Source organism: Heptranchias perlo, unplaced genomic scaffold (genome assembly GCF_035084215.1).
Source record: "Heptranchias perlo isolate sHepPer1 unplaced genomic scaffold, sHepPer1.hap1 HAP1_SCAFFOLD_55, whole genome shotgun sequence".
NCBI lineage: Eukaryota > Metazoa > Chordata > Chondrichthyes > Hexanchiformes > Hexanchidae > Heptranchias > Heptranchias perlo.
This window is the reverse complement of record NW_027139570.1, coordinates 2,006,115-2,018,477: the sequence shown is the minus strand read 5'-3', so window position 1 is coordinate 2,018,477 and position 12,363 is coordinate 2,006,115. Positions and strand designations below refer to the sequence as shown.

At 49.7% G+C, this 12,363-nt stretch overlaps 1 protein-coding gene across 4 annotated transcripts in view; it reads left to right on the top strand.

The window, feature by feature from the left end:
* Positions 1–12,000, top strand: part of LOC137315449 (NACHT, LRR and PYD domains-containing protein 3-like) — a 75,587-nt gene extending 63,587 nt beyond the window's left edge. For all 4 annotated transcript variants that reach the window (XM_067980129.1, XM_067980130.1, XM_067980132.1 and 1 more), the window contains 6 exons: positions 2,541–4,278; positions 5,839–5,925; positions 6,085–6,255; positions 6,849–7,019; positions 7,160–7,327; positions 7,500–12,000. In XM_067980129.1, the coding sequence (XP_067836230.1) occupies positions 2,541–4,278; positions 5,839–5,925; positions 6,085–6,255; positions 6,849–7,019; positions 7,160–7,327; positions 7,500–7,587 (2,423 nt within the window). In that variant the 3' untranslated portion in view covers positions 7,588–12,000. The remainder of the gene's footprint in view (positions 1–2,540; positions 4,279–5,838; positions 5,926–6,084; positions 6,256–6,848; positions 7,020–7,159; positions 7,328–7,499) is intronic.
* The last annotated feature ends 363 nt before the right edge of the window (positions 12,001–12,363 follow it).

The window sequence follows — 12,363 nt, the reverse complement described above, 5'->3', positions numbered from 1 at the left end:
CCTGGCAGGATCCTGGTACACTGTGAATCCCCACACACACCTGACAGGGTCCTGATACACTGTGAATCCCCATACACACCTGGCAGGATCCTGATACACTGTCAAGCCCCCCACACACCTGGCAGGATCCTGATACACTGTGAATCCCCATACACACCTGACAGGGTCCTGATGCACTGTGAATCCCCATACACACCATGTATGATCCTGATAGACTGTGAATCCTCATACACACCTGTTATGATCCTGATGCACTGTGAATCCCCATACACACCTGACAGGTTCCGGATACTCTGTGAATCCCCATACACACCTGGCAGGATCCTGATACACTGTGAATCCCCATACACACCAGGTATGATCCTGATACACTGTGAATCCTCATACACACCTGGTATGATCCTGATGCACTGTGAATCCCCATGCACACCTGACAGGTTCCGGATACTCTGTGAATCCCCATACACGTCTGGAAGGATCCTGATACACTGCGAATCCCCATACTTACCTGGCAGGAACCTTTTGCATTGTGAATCCCACACACTACGCCTATGCACCGCACAGATGCTCTGGCCTCAAATTTAATGAGCAGTGCCTTGAGCCAGATGTTAAGTGTTAGCAGGCGCCAGCCCCATCCCCCCCCCCCCCCCCGCAGAAATCTGCCCAGCATCAACTAGAGGGAAAGAGGTGGAGAAATGCGAAATTTTAAAATATTATCATTTCACAGCACAGAATGAGATAGCAAATTGTTCGATCTCATCTCAGAAGATGTTAACACAATGGATCATTAATCCGTGGAGGGAAAGACAATTATCAGGGTAATTCGGAAGTTATGGGTTAACTTCCTCATGGCAGTGAAAGAGAGAACCTTCTTCTGCTCAAAGAATGGTCCTTTAACTCAGGGGTCTTTTTAGACCCAATGGAATGACTAATGGAAACAGATTTGTAATTTCCCAAACCTGCATTATACGAAATTCAGACCAAAATGAAATAACGGAGTATAATTATTTGGAGAACAGTTGAAATGAACTGTGAATGTTTTCTGCTCCACCATCACACTGAGTGATGTGGGCAGTAATTCTAATTCTAATCGGTGATATGAAAGGACTGTTCGAAAAACACATTCAATGTAGTTGTAAAACTGCTGAAAAATTGTTGACAATTTCTGAAACACAATGTAACAGGAGAATGATTAGAGACAGGAAAAGGCCATTTGGCCCAAATAAGCCTGTCCCTAAGAGAGATGACACCAACTACCCCTCCTCTCAGTGTATCCACAGAAACACGTTCAATTATGTCTTGACCCCACTTACACTGCCCTTTTAGTGTCCTTCCCAAGTTTCTCTGGCCCTTTGTGTGAGAAAATTACCCTGACTTCCCTTCTCCGTTATTAATTATTTTGTTGTTTGTGAGCCTGTTTCCTGTTTCCATTCAGTGTATTCAAGACTGAGATCGATAGATTTTTAGACACTAAGGGAATCAGTGGATAAGGGAATTGAGCGGGAAAGTGGATTTGAGGTAGATCAGTCATGATCTGATTGACTGGCGGAGCAGGCTCGAGGGACCGTATGGCCTACTCCTCCTTCTATTTCTTATGTTCTTATGTCCTTACTAATGTTGGGAATTCCATTAAAACATTTCAATTCCGAAGTTTCTTGCCCAAACAAAATACATCAAACCCCGTCAGCCTTCCCACAACCCAAACTCCAATACCTTAATTCATCTTTCTGATTCCCCTCTGTAACTTCAGAATGGCAGTAAACTTTACCTGTGATCAGGTGACGATAGAAATGCACGTAATATCCCAGATAACCCCACCGAGTCCGAAAACAAAAGCAACTTAACTCCTGTCTATTCAATCTTTCGCTCTCCCAGTGCACACAACACCCAAGGTAACCTGCCCGAGGTCTGATACAATAACAGTGGAACTTCGGTCCATTCACAGTCTGTCCCTCTCCCAGTGCCCACAATATCCCAGATAACCTGCCCGAGATCTGATACAATAACAGTGGAACTTCTGTCCATTCACAGTCTGTCCTTCTCCCAGTGCCCACAATATCCCGGATAACCTGCCCGAGATCTGATACAATAACAGTGGGACTTCTGTCAACTCACAGTATGTCCCTCTCCCAATGCACACAATAACATATTTCCCATTTCCGCAGAAGGTTAGCACCTCTGATGGTTTTATAGGTTAATCCAGTTTCGTATAACCAGAATCACATTTGGATTTTAATGAGATGTACATGGTTCAGGCCAGGGCTGATAATATTAACCATCAGAGGGAAAATATCACTTTCACAGAAATCTCCATGATCAGTAAATATTAGAATCAAGTGAGGATTTGAAACTTTTCACAGCCATTGTTCACTTTCAAGCGAGGTTTTCAGTAACTGAGTTTAATTTCCTGCTCGCACCTCTATTGAAGCTGTGAATTCAATCTCGCAACATTTTACTGAAGAGTAAAGTAATATTGAGAATTTGGTTTTATGCTAATAGAACTAACATTGAGAACCACTTTCTGTCTGTTCGAATTGAAGATGTTCAACAGAAACACAAGGAAACACTCCGGGTCCAAACTGAAACACTGAGAGTGAACACGATCCTAATAAAGGAGAAGGTTAAGATTTTCCAGCTGGTCACTCGATACACTAAGCTAACGGTCATTTCTACTGTTCGAGATCGGACACTTGTAGAACACGAACTGCTGGCAAGAGGCCGAGATCATGAAGAGTGGAGAGAGAAACATCTCCGGAGAGAACTGGAAAAAATCCGAACTGATCAACTGTTCCAGAGCAGTTTTTCCAAGAGAAAATTCAAATCTGGGAGTTCAGCAGCAGTGAGCGGAGTCGCGGGGATTGGAAAAACAACAATGGTACAAAAGATTGTTTATGACTGGGCCACTGGGCAAATATACCCACACTTTCAATTTGTTTTCAGTTTTAAATTCCGGGATTTGAACTCTATTAGCTGTAGAATAAACCTGAGGAATCTGATACTGGATCTGTATCCTTACTTTGGGAATATTCTGGGAGAGCTCTGGAAGAACCCAGAGGGATTACTGTTTATATTCGATGGTTTAGATGAATTCAAGGACAGTATCGATTTTGCTGACAATCGGAGAAATACAGAACCTCAGTACATCTGCACAGATCCTGAAGACTGGTGCGAAGTGTCTGACATTGTGTACAGTTTAATACAGCACAAGCTGCTCCCAGGATGTTCAGTGCTGATGACCAGCCGCCCCACTGCATTACATTTATTGGAAAAGGCTGAGATCAGTGTCTGGGCTGAAATCCTGGGATTTGTTGGTGAAGAACGGAAGGAATATTTCAACAAGTTTTTTGAAGATCAGGCGGTGGCAGCAGCTGTTTTCAAACATGTGGAGGAGAACGAGATCCTGTACACCATGTGTTACAACCCTTCCTACTGCTGGATCCTCGGTCTGTCACTGGGTCCCTTCTTCACACAAAGAGACAGGAAACAGCAGCGAGTTCCCAGGACCATCACCCAACTATATTCCTACTATATTTACAACATTCTGAAAAACCATGGCCGAGAGATTGAATCCCCCCGTGATGTGTTACTGAAGATCGGTGAGATGGCCTTCACTGGAGTCTCCGAGAAGAAGATTGTGTTTAGAAATGGAGATTTGATCAAGTACAATCTGCAACCTTCCCAGTTCCTGTCTGGGTTCATGATGGAACTTTTGGAGAGAGATGATTCTGCCCAGAGTGTGGTTTACACATTCCCGCACCTCACCATCCAAGAGTTTGTAGCCGCACTCGCACAATTCCTGACTCCAGATCCTGGTGACATCCGGAAACTCCTCAGTGAAGCCCACAGCAAGGAAGATGGGAGATTTGAGATATTTCTCCGTTTTGTTGTTGGTCTCTCCTCCTCACAGTCAGCTCGGCCCCTGGAGGAGTTTCTGGGTCCATTTCTTCATCGAACAATCTGCGGAGTGATTGACTGGGTGAAGGAGAAGGTTGAAGGAGAGATTGGAAACACAGAGAGTGAAACTGGTCAAAGGGACCTCCTGAACACATTCCACTACCTGTTTGAGTCTCAGAATCAAACACTGGTTCGGGTCACAGTGGGATCTGTGGAAACACTCAGATTTAATGGATTACGACTGACCCCGATTGACTGTGCGGTGCTGTCTCGTGTTATTGGACTCTGTGATACAATAAAACACCTCAATCTAGAATACGGTTCGATTCGGTGTGAAGGACTCCAGCGGCTGGGACCCGCACTGCACAAATGCCGGGAGTTGAGGTAACTATTTATTTGTCTCTAACTGTTAGGCCAATTGTGGAACAGTCACGGATTGTATTGTTGCTCCGTAATGAAGGGAAACAAACAGTTCAGTTAAACCAGAGAGAAGCAGATTCAACACAAATATGACAAATGATAAGATGATCGATTAATAATTCCCGAAGGACTGGAGAATCTAAAATGGAATCTTGTGAACAAGTAGGGATTTTTGAGTCTTTATCGGATCAGTAAATACAGGTCACTGAAAGAGTCTGATAATTTAATTGCAATAAACGATATTTATTGCTGTTTTTCTCACTGCCTGAGATACGTCCATTGAAGAGGCTCCTTCTCACTGTGACTTACACGTAGACCGACACTAACTGCAGCAGTCTGTGTGACGGAGTATCCCACCCTCTTACCGAGGTGTGGGGGCAAGTGACAGTCACCGGACTGTCAACGTGTTTAGGAGATGGAAGCAGAAACACCAAACATTCATTAACAAAGAGCAAAACACAGCTTTCGGGCAGTCAACCGCCAGTGGGCGAGCTGAGCTTTCCCCACAGGATGTCGGTCCGTTATCATAACTCATCAATGACCCAGCCCTTTGCACTCTCCAATACATCCACCATCTCTTCACCCAGATGGCAGCACTCATGCCTCTGAGTCAGAAGGTCGTGGATTCAGGCCCCTCGCTCACTAATCCAGGCCGACACTTCAGTGGGATTTGGGAACTAAAATCTGCCGGTTAAAAAGGTTGAAATCTAACGGGTTGTGGGGTATTAGCCCACGAGTACAGACACACACCGGCCAGCGGTGGGGCCTCACACACAGCGGGAGGCTCCTGGGTTAACCAGAGGCAGTGAACCCGGGAATTTCCCATAATCTGCCCCCTGTGTGTGAGGTCCCGCTCGGGGAGGGAACTTCAGAAAATTCCCCAGTAACTGTCGGGCCCGTAACACCTTAAATAAATGTGGAGCGAGTATAATGGGAATAAAGAGAGAGACTCCCCTCCCCTACAAACGAGCAGTAAAGAAACATTTAAAACATGTAAAAGGACAGAATAAACTCTCCTTGTCACATAAAATCCTGGGGGATGGATTTTACAGCAGCCGTTAGTACCGATTCACAATATAACTCACCCCGAGATATTATACAGATAAATATAATACTGCACAAAGTACAGGTAATCACCACTTTATCATTTAATTTGGGGAAAATCACCCCATTAACATAAAATCTGGGATTTAAGAAGCAGCAGAAATGAGACAAGTTTCCCAAAACATGACGGGACAAGTCACTGACCTCCAGGAGGGTAATTCTGATCATCAGGGAATGAGACCGGACTGAGGGACATTTGAAGGCTTCACACAGACAGCACTTTATTTATTAAATACATTTACTGACAGTCCCTGAATATATGGGGAGTTGGACAGAGTGAGATTCATTGTCAGTGACAGGGAAATCTGGTTAATAATTTCCTGAAGGTTTTTCAGTGCTTCCTGTAATATCAGAGAGAAATTGTGTCAGATCGGGGATTGGATTCAGTTTGTTTCTCACTCTCTGTCTGGTTGTGTTTAGTCTGGGGAGAAATGAACTGGGAGATTCGGGAGTGAAACTACTGTCTGCGGCTCTGAGGAACCCGGACTGTAAAATACAGAAACTGGAGTAAGTATCAGACTGTGTGAGATTGTGTTTATAATAACTGGATGTCTGATCACGGTATATTAATGTCAGTATAGTAATAATAATTTAAATAAATACTGGGAATTTACTCTGAATCCTGTTATCTCGACTTGTCTCTGGCTTGCTCTTTCTGATCTCCAGGTTATGGGCTAACGGTCTCACTGGTTCTTGTACCGATGATCTCTCCTCCGCTCTCAGTCCAAACCGGTCACTGACGGTTCTGAACCTGGGTAATAATAAACTGGGAGATTCAGGAGTAAAACTACTGTCTGCGGCTGTGAGGAACCCGGACTGTAAACTACAGAAACTGCAGTAAGTAATAATACCACAGATGAGTGCAGTGCTTGGATGAGTGCAGCTCCAACAACACTCAAGAAGCTCGACACCATCCAAGATAAAGCAGCCCGCTTGATCAGCACCCCATCCACCGCACTAAACATTCACTCCCTTCACCACCGGCGCACTGTGGCTGCAGTGTGTACCATCCACAGGATGCACTGCAGCAACTCGCCAAGGCTTCTTCGACAGCACCTCCCAAACCCGCGACCTCGACCACCTGGAAGGACAAGAGCAGCAGGCACATGGGAACAACACCACCTGCACGTTCCCCTCCAAGTCACACACCATCCCGACTTGGAAATATATCGCCGTTCCTTCATCATCACTGGGTCAAAATCCTGGAACTCCCTTCCTAACAGCACTGTGGGAGAACCGTCACAACACGGACTGCAGCGGTTCAAGAAGGCGTCTCACCACCACCTTCTCAAGGGGCAATTCGGGATGTGCAATAAATGCTGGCCTCGCCAGCGACGCCCACATCCCGTGAACGAATAAAAAAAAAAGATAAATACTGGGAATTTTCTTTGATTGCTGTAATCTATTTCTCTCTCTCTCTCTCTCTCCAGGTTATGGGATAACGATCTCACAGTTTATTGTACCAAGGATCTCGCATCCGCTCTCACTACAAACCGGTCATTGACGGTTCTGGACCTGAGTTATAATAAACTAGGAGATTCAGGAGTGAAACTACTGTCTGCGGCTCTGAGGAAGCCAGACTGTAAAATACAGGAACTGGGGTAAGTATCAGACTGTGTGAGATTGTGTTTATAATAACTGGATGCCGAACACGGTACAGTAATGTCAGTACAAGTAGTAATACAAATAAATACTGTGGATTTACCATGATTCCTGTCATTTCTCTCTCTCTGATCCCCAGTCTGGATGATGTCGGTCTCACAGATTCTTGTACCGATTATCTCGTCTCCGCTCTCAGTACAAACCGGTCACTGACGGGTCTGTCCCTGGGATCAAACTCCTTCACAGACCGATCTGTCCCCACTCTCCGCTCCCTCATACTGACCTGCAGGAGTCTGGAGTGGATCGGGTGAGTGTTTGTGTTAATGTTTAATATAATAATTAAAATATCAATGCGTTTCAGTGCCTTTTATGGGTAATATTTGTCTGTAATTATTATTGAAATATTAACCCCAGTCTCCCTGTTATTTACACTGTTGTTCAATCTGTTTATTTCCTGTTTAATCTTTAATCTATTTCAGGCTGTGGGGGAATCAGTTCAGTCCAAACGGAAAGAGACACCTGGAGTCACTGCGGGAATCCAGACCCGGACTGAGTGTGAAAGTGTGAATATTTCAATTTATAACCATTCCTGGTCTCATTATATGAACATTTCAATTTATAACCATTCCTGGTCTCATTATATGAACATTTCAATTTATTACCATTACTGGTCTCATGATATGAACATTTCAATTTATTGCCATTCCTGGTCTCATCATATGAATATTTTTGGCCGATTCTCTGTCCCTCCCCTTTAACCGGCCGCGCTCCAGGTTGAAATCCAAACGGCCCTTTAACGGTTTCCAGCTCGAGCTGAGCGAGCGTCGTCTCCCATTGTGACGTCAGAGGCCCAGCGACAGGGTCACGAGACTCAGTCACCCGGTCCCACAGCGCTGATTCTGCCGGAAATCCGGGGCTGGATGGTCCCCAATGGGGCACTAGGTCAATGTACAGACAGGAAGGGCCCAGGGTGGGGCTCAGTCTGGGCTGCAGTGGGACACTGGGTCAATGTACAGACAGGAAGGGCCCAGTGTGGGGCTCAGTCTGGGCTGCAGTGGGACACTGGGTCAATGTACAGACAGGAAGGGCCCAGGGTGGGGCTCAGTCTGGGCTGCAGTGGGACACTGGGTCAATGTACAGACAGGAAGGGCCCAGTGTGGGGCTCAGTCTGGGCTGCAGTGGGACACTGGGTCAATGTACAGACAGGAAGGGACCAGGGTGGGTCTCAGTCTGGGATGCAGTGGGACACTGGGTCAATGTACAGACAGGAAGGGCCCAGGGTGGGGCACAGTCTGGGTTGCAGTGGGACACGGGGTCAATGTCCAGACAGGAAGGGCCCAGGGTGGGGCTCAATCTGGGCTGCAGTGGGACACTGGGTCAATGTACAGACAGGAAGGGCCCAGGTTGGGGCTCATTCCAGGCTGCAGTGAGACACTGGGTCAATGTACAGACAGCAAGGGCCCAGGGTGGGGCTCATTCTGGGCTGCAGTGGGACACTGGGTCAATGTACAGACAGGAAGGGCCCAGGGTGGGGCTCAGTCTGGGCTGCAGTGAGACACTGGGTCAATGTACAGTCAGGAAGGGCCCAGGGTGGTGCTCAGTCTGGGCTGCAGTGGGACACTGGGTCAATGTACAGACAGAAAGGGCCCAGGGTGGGGCTGGGTCTGGGCTGCAGTGGGACACTGGGTCAATGTGCAGACAGGAAGGGCTCAGTGTGGGGCACGGTCGGGGCTGCAGTGGGACACAGGATGAATGAACAGACAGGAAGGACACAGGGTGGGGCTCAGTCTGGGCTGCAGTGTGACACTGGGTCAATGTACAGACAGAAAGGCCCCAGGGTGGGGCTCAGTCTGGGCTGCAGTGGGGCACGGGGTCAATGTACAGACAGGAAGGGCCCAAGGTGGAGATCAGTCTGGCCTGCAGTGGGACACTGGGTCAATGTACAGACAGGAAGGGCCCAGGGTGGTGCTCAGTCTGGGCTGCTGTGGGACACTGGGTCAATGTACGGACAGAAAGGGCCCAGGGTGGGGCTGGGTCTGGGCTGCAGTGGGACACTGGGTCAATGTGCAGACAGGAAGGGGCCAGGGTGGGGCTCAGTCTGGGCTGCAGTGGGACACTGGGTCAATGTACAGACAGGAAGGGCCCAGGATGGGGCTCAGTCTGAGCTGCAGTGGGACACTGGGTCAATGTACAGACAGGAAGGGCCCAGGGTGGGGCTCAGTCTGGGCTGCATTGGGACACTGGTCAATGAAAGACAGGAAGAGCCCAAGGTGGGTCTCAGTCTGGGCTGCAGTCGGAAACTGGGTCAATGTGGAGACAGGAAGCGCCCACGGTGGGGCTCAGTCTGGGCTGCAGTGGGGCACTGGATCAATGTACAGACAGGAAGGGCCCAGGGTGGGGCTCAGTCTGGGCTGCAGTGGGACACTGGGTCAATGTACAGACAGGAAGGGCCCAGGGTGGTGCTCAGTCTGGGCTGCAGTGGGACACTGGGTCAATGTGCAGACATGAAGGGCTCAGTGTGGGGCACGGACGGGGCTGCAGTGGGACACAGGGTGAATGAACAGACAGGAAGGACACAGGGTGGGGCTCAGTCTGGGCTGCAGTGGGACACTGGGTCAATGTACAGACAGAAAGGGCCCAGGATGGGGCTCAGTCTGGGCTGCAGTGGGACACAGGATGAATGAACAGACAGGAAGGACCCAGGATGGGGCTCAGTCTGGGCTGCAGTGGGACACTGGGTCAATGCACAGACAGGAGACGACCAGGGTGGGGCTCGGTCTGGGCTGTAGTGGGACACTGGGTCAATGAAAGACAGGAAGGGCCCAAGGTGGGGCTCAGTCTGGGCTGCAGTCTGAAACTGGGTCAATGTGGAGACAGGAAGCGCCCAGGGTGGGGCTCAGTCTGGGCTGCAGTGGGGCACTGGGTCAATGTACAGACAGGAAGGGCCCAGGGTGGGGCTCAGCCTGGGCTGCAGTGGGACACTGAGTCAATGTACAGAGAGGAAGGGCCCAGGGTGGTGCTCAGTCTGGGCTGCAGTGGGTCACTGGGTCAATGTGCAGACATGAAGGGCTCAGTGTGGGGCACGGACGGGGCTGCACTGGGACACAAGGTGAATGAACAGACAGGAAGGACACAGGGTGGGGCTCAGTGTGGGCTGCAGTGGGACACTGGGTCAATGTACAGACAGAAAGGGCCCAGGGTGGGGCTCAGTCTGGGCTGCAGTGGGACACAGGATGAATGAACAGACAGGAAGGACCCAGGGTGGGGCTCAGTCTGGGCTGCAGTGGGACACTGGGTCAATGCACAGACAGGAGACGCCCAGGGTGGGGCTCAGTCTGGGCTGCAGTGGGACACTGGGTCAATGTACAGACTGAAAGGGACCAGGGTGGGGCTCATTCTGGGCTGCAGTGGGACATTGGGTCAATGTACAGACTGGAATGGTCCAGGGTGGGGCTCAGTCTGGGCTGCTGTAGGACACTGTTTCAAAGTACAGACAGGAAGGGCTCAGTGTGGGGCTCAGTCTGGGCTGCAGTGGGACACTGTTCAATGTACGGACAGGAAGTGTCCAGTGTGAGGCTCAGTCTGGGCTGCAGTGGAAAACTGGGTGAATGAACAGACAGGAAGGTCCCAGGGTGGGGCTTGGTCTCGGCTGCAGTGGGACACTCGGTCAATGTACAGGCAGGAAGGGCCCAGGGTCGGGCTCACTCAGGGCTGCAGTGGGACACTGGGTTAGTGTACAGACAGGAATGACCCAGGGTGGGGCTCAGTCTGTGCTGCAGTGGGACATTGGGTCAATGTGCAGGCAGGAAGGCCCCAGGGTGTGGCGTTCTCTGGGCTACAGTGCGACACTGCGTAAATGAACAGACAGGAAGTTCCCTGGGTTGGGCTCAGTCTGGGCTGCAGTGGGACACTGGGTCTAAGTACAGACAGGAAGGGCCCAGTGTGGGGCTCAGTCTGGGCTGCAGTGGGACACTGAGTCAATGCACAGACAGGATACGCCCAGGGTGGGGCTCAGTCTGGGCTGCAGTGGGACACTGAGTCAATGCACAGACAGGATACGCCCAGGGTGGGGCTCAGTCTGGGCTGCAGTGGTACACTGTTCAATGTCCAGACAGGAAGTGTCCAGGGTGAGGCTCAGTCTGGGCTGCAGTGGGAAACTGGGTGAATGAACAGACAGGAAGGTCCCAGGGTGGAGCTCAGTCTGGGCTGCAGTGGGACACTGGGTCAATGTACAGACAGGAAGGGCCAAGGGTGGGGCTCAGTCTGGGCTGCAGTGGGACACTGGGTCAATGTACAGACAGGAAGGGACCAGGGTGGGGCTCAGTCTGGGCTGCAGTGGGACACTGGGTCAATGTACAGACAGGAAGGGACCAGGTTGAGGCTCAGTCTCGGCTGCAGTGGGAAACTGGGTGAATGAACAGCCAGGAAGGGCCCAGGGTGGGGCTCAGTGTGCGCTGCAGTGGGACATTTGTTCAATGTACAGACAGGAGGGGCCAAGGTAACTTGTTTCCTAATGCACAGTGTGTGTCTCTTCCAGTGAGGATTCGGACTCTGCAACAAGTGTCCCGACAAATCCTCCCCTTTCCTCCAATTCTGGCCTCTGGCACATCTCCCACTGCCATTGCTCCACCATTGATGGCCGTGCCTTCAGCTGCCTGGGCCCTCAGCTCTGGAATACCCTCCCTAAACCTCTCCATGTCCCTCTCTTCCTTTGAGACGCACCTTAAAACCTACCTCTTTCACCAAGGTTTTTCACACTTGTCCATGACCTCCTTGGGTTGCTCGGTGTAATAGGATTCGCTCCTGTGAAGCGCCCTCAGATGTTTTACTCCCATAAAGGTGCAATATAAATGTAAGTTGTTGTCTGTGTGCTGTGTTCATAAAACTCCACCGCTTAGTTCAGCTCAGGCCTGGTCTTGTTATTTTTTTTAAAAATGGTGTTAGTGTCGTAAATCATTGAATAAAAGATCATTGAAATTACATCCCTCCTCCTCCAAGCGGCATTGCAGATGTGACTGTTTGGTCCAGTGAACTCTGTGTGTGTGTGTTGTGGGGGGGGGGGTCTTACTCGGGAGACTGGATGTGCAGTTCACACAAAATGATGAGACGGACTGTGAGCAAATGAGCTCAGCTGGGACCCCACAAAATGGCCTCCCGACATGTAACTTAAAATGGCCGCCATGCAACTGCCCCAAAATGATCAACGTGAGCCTGCCGCAAAATCACAGAATGAAACATCACAAAAGGAAGACATTCGGCCCATCTTTCCGGTGTCGGCACTTTTTAAAAGCTAACCAGATAGTCCCATTACCCTGATCTTTCCCCGTGGCCAACCCAGTTTTC